Below are 10,971 nucleotides of genomic sequence, written 5' to 3' on the forward strand. Positions count from 1 at the left end.
CTTGGCCCACCCAGACTCAGCATAAACACGTAGGAAAGTGCTTGGGTTGTTTGAAACAGTAAGAGGAGCACAAACATACAACCAATCTCTAGAACAGTCAGATGGTGGGGGTGGAGGTGGGGGTGCAGGTATAAAAACCCTCTGGGAAGGGAGGGCAGAATCCTTCCAGCACACAGCAGCATCACGGGCAGAGGTTGGTCCCTGAGGGGGATCAAGGCACTAGAATACTGGTACCATCACCATCTGAGGGCTATTGCAAGACCTCCTGAACAATACAGTTATGTCTGAGGGTTTCCACATCCTCTACCATTACAGAAGTCTCACATCTCAGGACACCTGGACGGCTCTGTCGGTTAGGCGTCCGACTTTTGTTCAGGTCATGATCTCACGGTTCGTGGGTTCAAGCCCCACATTGGACTCTGTGCTGACAGCTTGGAGCCTGGAGCCTGCTTCAGATTCTGTGTCTCCCTCTCTCTCTCAGCCCCTCTCCCCACTCCCACTCTGTCTCTCTCTCTCTCTCAATAACAAATAAACATTTAAAAATTGTTAATTAAAAAAAAAGAAGTCTTATATCTTTTGTAACATAGGTTGGCATCCTTTGGCCACTCATATCACTGCCATGGTGTAACATCCCTGTCGTGGAACCAGGTCTACTTAGCCCCTCCTCTAAGACCCCTTACACTACTCCATAATGACCATCATTCCATGTACTTGGGCTCTTCATATGAACTGCTAAGATTGCAAAGGTAAGTGCCTTTAACTCTTCAGGGTGACCGGCAGAGTGTTGGCCACATAATTAGTGTGAAATAAATATTTTTGGATAAATAAATAAATGAATGTTGATTGACTCATAAAGAAATTAATATTTGTATAGCTAATAAAAATATCTTAACACTACCATATTCACCAAATGTTTAGATTTATTATCTCACTTAATCCTCACGACGCCATGAGAGCTCTATGAATGTCCCCGTTTTGCAAATGAGGAAACAGAGGCCTAGAAAGGTCACAGTTAGGAAGTGGTGGAGCAAGAACGGGTTCTCTGATGCGCTAAAGGCAGTACAGTGATATTGTCACTCATCTCTAAACATATTTCAAGATGAAAAAAGGCCAGATGGGGTGGAGTCAGGACAAATGAGCAATCAGTACATAACTCAGAAAGTTATGAAAAGCAGAGGGAACAAAGGAAAGGACCGTAATCAGTGACGTTTCTTTTCCTTCCCCGCTCCAACCCGCAGAGATACCTCCATTCTGGGAGTCTCCAGCCCCCGCAGCACTCTCCCAGGCTTCCTCGCCAGGGCCTCTCCCTGTACTTCCCCAAGCTCACTCTCCCCCCTTCTCTTGCTGCTCCTCCTTTGAGCACTTTCCATGTGCATCATGGTCTCACCCTCCCAGCTCCAACCCCAGGTAAAATCTGGCCACCACCTGAGAAGGCCCAGCCCAGGCTCTGCTTGCTCTGTGACAGGGGCCCACATCGACCATCTGTCTGTCCTCTATACACATGCCTCGCACTCCGAAGGCTTCCCTGCTGTTAGTCCTGCCCCAACACAAAGCTGCAAAGTTGAAACCAGAGTCCGAGGGGCACTCAGTAAATCCGTGCTGAGGGAACGAGATCTGAGGATCATCTTTTGATGCTCTTTCGCTTTCTACCCTGGGTGGGTAATCTTCGGTCACAGACAGAGTAGGTGCTCCAGGAATCGTGATGACCAACCTGTCTCAACACAGCCAGAACAACTACCTTGTGTTTTCTTGCCTCCTCGTCAGCTCTTCTGACAGGAGAATACATACCCGGCTCCTTAAACCCTGGGTCCATGCTCTTTCCTTGGACTCATTTACTTGCCTTCCTTGGTCAGTAGCACCAGATTCTGAAATCTAGGGCAAGGGCAAGAACCTTGACCTGTAGCTTTCAAAACTCCTCAGTTTCTTACCTTTGGGATGGAAACAGTCTTACCTGGAGGTGAGACCCCACAGTCCTGGGGTTCCACGTATTCCCCAAAGCAGTCTATCTGGGCTGGGGTCACATGCCTCCACTCCTCCTCGGGGAAGGCCAGGGCCATATCTTTAAACGGCCCCAACCCCTGAAACAACATCAGATTGCTATGGATAAAGAAACAATCCCAAAGTAGGAAGAGTCTAAAAGCAGAAGCAAACACAGGGAATAACATGCTAGGGAAGAACAGAGCAAGAAGATGGAAGGAACCAGATCCCTAGATGGTGTTTGGAGCAAAAATCCTTACCTCTTGACAGTTTCATGACAGGGAAGTAATGGATTTGTCTGAGCTACCATATTTCCGAGTCTCTGCTGCAGCCACCTAGCTTGTACCCTAACAACCACAGCACCCAATTCCTGCTTTTCAATTGCCTCTGCTCAATCCACAAGCTTGATCAAGACGCAGAGCTATTTATCCCTTCATCTAAAACTGATCTTCCCTCAGAGGGAAGTAACTATTTGGGCAGGCTTTGTCTTCAGATCAATGTTGTATTAGAATAAATTCAGTATTGGACACCTGGGTGGCTCAGTTGGTTAAGCATCTGGCTTCAGCTCAGGTCACAATCTCACGGTTCGTGGGTTCGAGTCCCACATCACACTCTGAGCTGACAGTGCAGAGCCTGCTTCAGATTCTGTGACTCCCTCTCCCTCTGTCCCTCCCCCACGTGTGCTTTCTGTCTCTAAAATAAATAAATAAACATTTTAAAAAGTAAAATAAAATAAGTTCAGTATCATTCACAACACCATGAAGAACTATTATAGCAAAACAGATTGGTCTGAAAAAGTTAAAAAATGCTATCTTTCTTCATCTCCTCCAAAACACATGCTAGGAAAACAGCAGTAGGAAATGGCACAGGCATAAACCTTGCCCAAACAGTGCTTTAGCTAGAACAGACTTGAGTCATTATTTTTTTCTGCCAAATGACCCCCCTTCCTTCTTCTACCTTCCTTCTATAAGAACTCTTCACTTTAAAACTCATTGTCCCTGGGACACCTGGGTGGCTCAGGTGATTAAGCATCCAACTCTTGATTTTGGCTCAAGTCATGATCTCATGATTCATGAGTTCAAGCTCCACATCGAGCCTCGTGTTGGGCTCCACACTGAACCCAGATTCTCAATCTCTCTCTCTCTGCCCCTTCCCTGCTCTCTCTCTCAAAATAAAAATAAGACAAAAAAAACTCACTGTCCCCAGGTGCCACACTGGAAATCTCCCACCTCCCTGGTAACACTCAACACCCAGCAGACATGATAAAAGTGTCCCAACTGTACTCATTACCCCCATTTGTGCAAGCAAAGAAGTCAAACAAGGCCAAATCCTTATGTAGCTGTGGTAGAGGCCAGAGGGACCACTCGGCTCAGTGTTCCAGGGAGTCCCCAATCCTAAGTCAGCTACACTCCTGCTGACATGGGAGGAGGAAAGGGTCCCAAGGAAGAGCAACAGCAAACGTATCCATAAAGACTATTTACAAAGGGTTATTGATTTCTTAATCAACCACCACTGCCTAGATCAAGCTTATGGGGTTTCTATCAATAATGTCTTTCTGGGGCACCTGGGTGGCTCAGTTGGTTGAGCATTTGACTCCGGCTCAGGTCATGATCTCGCAGTTCGTGGGTTTGAGCTGACAGCTCAGAGCCTGAAGCCTGTTTCAGATTCTGTGTCTACCTCTCTCTCTCCCCCTCCCTTGTTCGCACTCTGTCTCTCTCTGTCTCAAAAATAAACATTAAAAAATAAAAATAATAATGTCTTCCTTCTCAGTAAAAAGTAATACTGAGTCAATAAAAAAAAAGTCACAGAGCAATAAAAACAAGTGAATTGAACCTTATGCCTGGGCCCTAAGGCATAAGGCTCAACTCAAGTTAGCAAATGAGGACAATAAACTGGAGAAAACAAAGCTGTCATATCCATCAGAACAAGAAAGGTACAATAATTCAATTTGCGGACAGTGCTTTGTTGTGCAAAGAAACTTGGGGAAGGTGAACCTCACTCAAAACAGTGTCATGATCCCCAGAAGGGCAGAGGTACAGCTCACCTGAGATCCAGCTGAAAGGAACCCAGCTGCCATCTCTTGGTCTCTGGTGTTCACTGGAGGGAGACCAGGACCAGCCTGAAGAACTGGCAGAGCTAATCAAAGGAGGGGCGGCGGGGGGGGGGGGGGGGGGGGGGGGGGGGGGGGGGGGGGGGGGGGGGGGGGGGGGGGGGGGGGGGGGGGGGGGGGGGGGGGGGGGGAAGCATGAGAAAGATTAGTGCTGTCTTGCAGTTAGCTTGTTCAAAGGTATCCACCGCCTGACACACAGAACCCAGGAACCTTCAGGAGACTCCACACAGACCTACCCTGTTCTCAACTGGTCAGATGGTCCCGACCCAATATGCCCTGCCCCTTGAAGGCTATTCATGCTCTCTGGTTATACTCTGAGAATAACCCTCTTTGAGATTCAGTAACACAACGAAGTCACACATTACTTTTGGGGATATGGTTTGTCTGCCCACCTAAAAAATACCCCTATATGTCACCTGCATATTCCCCGGAGATTTCTAGAAGGGATGTAAGGGAAAGAAGAGGAAAAATGGTAAGAGAGCACAATCCCAGATATCCCCTGCAGAAATCAGAGCGTCAAGGTATAGAAAACAATTTCACCTCATCTGTTTCCTACTGAAATCAAGGAAATAATCAGAAAAACTCATAATTAACAGCTCACAGGAACTTAATTTATCAGTTGCTGGGCTTGTAAAGGAGCGGTCACAAAGCATGGTTTTCTGCATCCTTACTTCTTCACTGTTCACATCTTACCTTGCTCTTGGAAGGATTGTGTCCCAGCTCCAGGGTCTTGACTGAGTTGCTCTTCAGTGCCTTGGTCTAGGCCTTGAACTCCTTCCCCATGGGGCATCCCCCACTCGGGCTTGACCTCCACTGGCGCCAGGTGGACACCTGGCTCCCAAGGGCTTCTGCAAAGTGCTGTCTCCTCCCGTTCACCCTGCATGTGACACGGAACCTAAGAAGAGTCCCCAACACCTATTAGAATGAGGCCTGGGTGAGGGAGTTGAATTAAAACCTAAATGAGAACCAAGAAAAGAACCATTCCAACTGCAAAAAAGAGGAGGACAAAGTTGGTTCAGCTCTTCCCCAGGATGTCAGTGAGGTGAAAATAAGGTTAACCTCTCTTTATCAGGCTCTGAGGAACCGTTATGTGTCCATGCTCTTTTGCAAGGGTCCCTCTGGCCAGCCTCAATACTGACCAAATTCCACCAGGAATAATATCACAGAGAGGCTAAATATAGTTTGGTTGACAACTTTACCCCAAAATGCTCCCTCCTAGGAAAAAAAAAATCTCCCAATTATAAATGCTGAAAGTAAAAAATACAAAGTCTTGATGCTGCATTAAATTAGCTAGTAAGAAAACCTTGCTCTAAAAATAGAGAGGAAAATCAGGACAACCCATACTGTGACACACTCACAAAAACAGGCCCTTCTTGGTCTACTTTTAAGCTCCTGAATTGGGAATAAAAAACCATTCTTAGGATTACAGAGGAAGTCAGGGGTAACTGCAGTAGGAAAAGGAAGAATAAAGTGAAGAAAGATGGTCACCTGCAAGCAAACAGTAACGTTCAGTCCTACTTTCTTTCCCAGCCAACAATAAGGTGACTACACCAAAGAGTAACAGACACATGGCCAGAGTCCCAGGGAAACATCTGAGATGCAGTTACCTGGTGTCACCAGACCACCACCACAGAATCGCTAATGTGAGCCACTTGAGCCAACAACCCAGATATGGAAACAGCACCGTCCAGACAATGATTGTTAGTCATAATATTCACCCAATTGGAATTCCCCACTTTCCACATGCACCTCTGCCCAAAGAGAATGAGTTTATGAGGGATCTTCAAATTGGTCACAACTGCCTTCTTTGGGCCTAGGGCTCACAAAGGAACTATATCCAGGCCTTTGTCCTGATGACCAGAAAGGAAACTAACAGCCCTTGTACAGGTCCTGCATCTTCCCTGGGAATGGCTTCATTCCTGAAAGCTCCACTGCCCTCCAAAAAGTACCTCAGGGAGTCCAGGAGCAGAGGAAGGAGACTGTACACCACTCCACATCTACTCCCACTGCTTCTTCAAACCTTTCAATTCTTTCAATCTTTTATTACCACACCAATAAAACAAGACCCAGGTACCCCCTTCTCACCCACCGCCTTGGCCTCCAATGTTTTCTCTGTGAAGTCTTCCACCATGGCCACAAGAGCCTTGCCACTCTCCAGGCCATGCTCCCGAATCCAGGCATAGAACTCCCGTGGTAGGATGGTCAGGAACTGCTCCAGCACCAGCAGCTCCAGGATCTGCTCCTTGGTGTGCAGCTCAGGCCTTAGCCACTGGCGACAGAGTTCCTGCAGTTCCCTGAGGGCTTCCTGGGGACCAGCTGCCTCCTGGTAGCGAAACTGCCGAAATCTCAGACGAAAAGTCTCAGGACTAGGGTCCTCCCTTCCCCTGCCCCATGGCAACTCTTTCTCCAGCTTTACCACAGGAACACCCATCTGCTGCTGAGGGTCTTCTGCCATCCCTGGACGCTCCTTTAGCATCTTCACACTCTTCCCAGAAGACTGAGGGTCTATTGGGAAGATGAGACAAACTATAATGGCAGCATAAATGAGACAAAGGAAAGGTCAATCCATCCCAGTTCCGTGTCTACATTAATCAGTCCATCCCAGTTCTGTGTCTACAGCAATGCATATTCTGCTGGAGAGCATGATAATTACTTTCTGTGAAGCATTTTCAAAAGACTGAATGGATATCTGGAAAATCATGTCAATTCAATTCAGTATTTGCTACTACCACCTATTATGTGTAGAAAAACATTGAGGGTTTATTTTATACGCACAAACAGTGAAGGATCTCATTAGGGAGACAACACTAAAATCAGAGAATATAAAATAGGTTATAAGTAGATCAGTTGCCAAAGCCTACTCTTCCAGCACTGTAAGAATTAACACTTTCAACAAATATATATGCCAGGCCTGCAGAAACTAGAAACTTAATATAGAACAAGAGAAACAAGTCACTTGCCCCTTGAAACTCATATACTAGTGCAACAGACAGAAAAAAAAACCACATAAAATCAAATAAATTAAAATTATAAATAGAGATACTTTCTAGAAAGGAAATGTGTAGGATAGTCTGCTAATAAGGGAAGAATAAACTTAAAGAGGCTTTTCTGAAGAGATGACACTCAGGCTAAGACCCAAAGGATGAGAATGAGCCAGTCATTCAACGATTTTTCCAGGCACCAGGCTTGAGGCCAGAAATTACTCCACGTGTGTGAGAATAAGACAAATGGCGGTGCAGCTTCAGCAAAATTAAGTGAGGGACAGAGCTGCACGAGAAAAAGTGACAGAGGCAGACAGAACCAGATTATCCAGGAACTGGGACACATGAAGAATCACAGCTTAATCTTCTTATTTTAGTGGGGAGCCACATGTTTCACAAAGGTCATTTTGCCTGTCATATGTCAACAGAGAAAAAGTTAGAGAGATAAAGAAAGGAGCAGCACTTAACAGTGACCGAAGCAGGAGGTGATCAGGATGGTGGCAAAGATGCAGAAAAAGTCAAGACATATTTTAGAGGCTTACTGGTGGCTTAGATGTGACCGTGTGCTTAGCCTAAAGAAAACAAGAGAGTGACCCACGATCATTATAATTGATTAAAATAAAGCTGTGTAGGCTTTATCATTTAGAAAGTCTGTGAACACACATTCTCATTTAATACTCAATAACAATTGTGTATAGGGATTATTATTCCCCCTACTTTTCTTACTTTTTAATTCTTTTAATACTTATTTATTTTTGAGAGAGAGAGAGAGACAAGAGTGCATGCAGGGGAGGGGCAGAGAGAGAGGGAGACAGAATCTGAAGCAGGCTCCAGACTCTGAGCTGTCAGCACAGAGCCCAACTCTGGGCTGGAACCCACCCACCAACCCCGAGATCATGACCCTAGTCGAAGTCGGAGACTCAACCGACTGAGCCACCCAGGCGCACCTCCCTCTACATTTCAAAGAAGAAACTGAACATATAAGACGTTAGATGGCTGGCCAAGGTCTGCCTCACAAAAGATAATGGTACAGATGAGAAACATGGGAAGTCAAAATGAGAGGTCAATGTAGGTTCAAGTACTCATGAAAAAGAGGTTTGGGGTGCCTGGGTGGCTCAGAAGGTTGACAGTCTGACTGCTCAGGTCATGCATGATCCCACCGTTCATGAGACTGAGCCCTTCGAGGCCCCTATCCAGCGCTGCAGTCAGCGCGAAGCTCCTTTGTGATCCTCTGTAGCCTTCTCTCTCTGCCCCTCCCCCACTTACGCTCTCTCGAAATTGAATAAAGATTTAAAAATTGAAAAAAAGGAAGAAGAGGCTTATAGTAGCTTAGACAATGGGTACTACTTAATTTTATGATGGGTTTAGGTTGGGGGTGGGTGGGATGTAGACTGGGAAGACAAGCCTGGGAGTCCAAAGAGAGGAAGAGGGCTCCATGTTTAGAGGGGAAGACCACTCTTAATGCCACAGAGAATAAGCAACTGGCAGGAGGCACGTCCAAAGCTTCTATTTAATACTCTACTAGGCGTCTGTGTACTTCTATATCCTTCCTAAACTTATTTTACATTTTCAGTCGATTCATTTTTCATTTTGCTGCATCTATTGAGATCTCTCTCTCACGACTAACTACTGCATTTCTTCACACCCCTATCGCATTTGCCGCACTACAACGCAAATGTTAACCTGTGTGTCACCGACGACCAGATTCCCGGAAGGCAAGAAAGGTTCATTCCAGGCACCTCGAGAAGAGAAGGCTTAAAGAGAAGCCATTCTTTAAGTGAGTGTCCTACGTCTTGCTCTAAAATGACTACTTTCGATTTTCAGAGAGATCTGCTTTGGTTCAAGGTCTCATGGACGCCTCCCGCTGAGGTAACCCTGGCCGGGGGTGACCAACCTCGCTCCCACCTGAGCCCCCACCCCCACCCCCACCGCGGGTCGCGCCCGCCGGGCCTCGGTGCCGCGGGAGGCAGCTCCGAGGAGAAGCGCCGCCCACTGTGTCAGCCCGGCCGCCACCGCCGCCGCCTCCGCGACCCGCAGCCGCACCGAAACACGGTCCCAACACCTTCGCCCGCCCGACACCCCGCGACGCCCCCAAACCAGCTCTCACCCTCAGCCCCTGAGCAGCGACGACCTGGTCCCTACCCTCAGCAGACCGGAAGTGGGCCGCGGATGCTGTCAGACAGGTGCGTTAGGAGAGTCCCTTCCGCTTCCTCTCTAGGACTCTGGGCGGTCCGTGCGTCTCGATGGTTGCTGGTCCCCGGGCGCTATGCCTGAAAGCTCTCCCAGACTAACTCATCCCCTGGAGACTCGAAGCCATCAGGCCCTTTGGCACCTCCGTGCCTCTGCATCTGCTTCCTCTCGGTGAGGATGTCCCTCCAAACATACTACCGGACATGAAGCCTCCCTCAAGGGGATTTAGAGTCCGTCAGTCACCATGTACACATTCTGCTCTTCGCGTGCGAGGCTCAGGGGCCATGGGAGACGGAAGGAAGCACCGAACATTATAGGTTCACATATGAGGGGCCTCGACCCTTGTAACTAGGAGAAGGAAGTCGGCCAGAGGAGCCGGCCCCTCAGCCCAGATTTGAAGGGTGGACCAAAAAATGAGGTGAGTGTTCCCAGCAGTGGGAGCACGAGCCTGGCGGCCACCTAAGCAGATTGTTAACCTAGGTATTTCGGATAACAATCTAAAGACAGTGTAAGCCCAATGTGAAGCCATGGAAAGGTTTAAAGGCCGGAAGGGACAGATTTTGGAAAGATGCTGCTGAGAACCCTTGGAGAAAGACTGAGCAAGAGAGGAGGAAGGTGGAGAAATGAGAGGACTGTACGGTAAAACGAGGCTGAATAAGGCAGTCCAGGAAAGAGAGGATGTTGCAGACCTGGGGCTGTTGGTGAGACTAGAGATTGCAAAGAGCGATTAGATAAGAAACTTATTGGGGAAGTAAAATTGCCTAGGTTTGAAGATTGATTGGATCTGGAGGACGAGAGAGAGAGAGAGAGAGAGAGAGAGAGAGAGAGAGGGAGAAAAGATGAAATAACTTAGTAAATTACAAAGGCCACATATTTGGATAAGAATGGACATTTAGGGGCACCTGAGTGGCTCAATTGGCTGAGCATCCAACTCTTGATTTTGGCTCAGGTCATGATGTCATGATGTCACGGGTTATGAGATCAGCTCCTGCCTCACTTGAGGCTCTGCACTGACAGTGTGGAACCTGCTTCGGATTTTCTCTCTCTCTTTCTCAAAGCAAACAAATAAACAAAAAGAATGGACATTTAAAAGGCAGACAACACGTTGTTCATATGGAAAGAGATAATGTTGGGTCCATACCTTATACTGTAAGAGTCACCTTAAGGTGGCGACCGAGCAGCCATTTCTCTGGGGGCTGGAGAACACGTGAACAGACGACTCCGCCCCTCACCTGCAGACCTGGGATGTCCTGCCCCATTTGGAAGCAGCCAATCATGAAGCTCCAGCTTCCCATCACCCTGACAGAGGAGGCAACCTATTCCATCCCGCCACGTCCCTGGAAGGCCCTTATTTGAAAATCTGCCCTCCCAAGATCAAACCCAGAACCCCCTCACCCATAAAACCCCCCGCCCCCCCATCACCTATCAGGCACGACTTCCCGGACTCCCCACTCCCCGGGTCATGGGACCTCGCCCGGGAATCGCAGATCCCAATAAAGGCTTTCTTGGCTCCATAACGTGGTCTCTTTCTTTCCTCCCATCTCTGCCTCCATCTATTAAATCTTACATATACCACACCCAGAGCCAAGTCCAGCTGCACTCAAGGATCTCAGATTCTTTTATATTACAAATTACATTTTCAGTTCACCTTGGAAATAGTTTGGACAGCCTCTATCCACTAACATGTACTCATATCTGAGATGTAGGAGACAA

General features: G+C 47.5%; 1 protein-coding gene across 1 annotated transcript; it reads right to left on the bottom strand.

Moving 5' to 3' along the window:
• Positions 1-505: 505 nt before the first annotated feature.
• ZSCAN25 (zinc finger and SCAN domain containing 25) lies at positions 506-9,227 on the bottom strand. The gene is made up of 5 exons (XM_029946897.1): positions 9,176-9,227; positions 6,177-6,592; positions 4,781-4,982; positions 4,022-4,113; positions 506-2,078 (listed from the first exon to the last, which is right to left on the bottom strand). Exons 2-5 carry the CDS (start codon positions 6,561-6,563, stop codon positions 1,917-1,919), a joined length of 843 nt encoding a protein of 280 aa, XP_029802757.1. The 5' UTR covers positions 6,564-6,592; positions 9,176-9,227; the 3' UTR covers positions 506-1,916.
• Positions 9,228-10,971: the final 1,744 nt, after the last annotated feature.

This window comes from Suricata suricatta, chromosome 8 (genome assembly GCF_006229205.1).
Source record: "Suricata suricatta isolate VVHF042 chromosome 8, meerkat_22Aug2017_6uvM2_HiC, whole genome shotgun sequence".
Lineage (NCBI taxonomy): Eukaryota > Metazoa > Chordata > Mammalia > Carnivora > Herpestidae > Suricata > Suricata suricatta.

Coding starts and splice junctions, on each gene's coding strand:
- ZSCAN25 (XM_029946897.1), bottom strand. CDS start 6,563: ATGCTAAAGGAGCGTCCAGGGATGGCAGAAGACCCTCAGCAGCAGATG. Junction 4,983..6,176: donor AAACATTGGAGGCCAAGGCG/GTGGGTGAGAAG, acceptor GACTCTTCTTAG/GTTCCGTGTCACATGCAGGG. Junction 4,114..4,780: donor ACAATCCTTCCAAGAGCAAG/GTAAGATGTGAA, acceptor TCCTTTGATTAG/CTCTGCCAGTTCTTCAGGCT.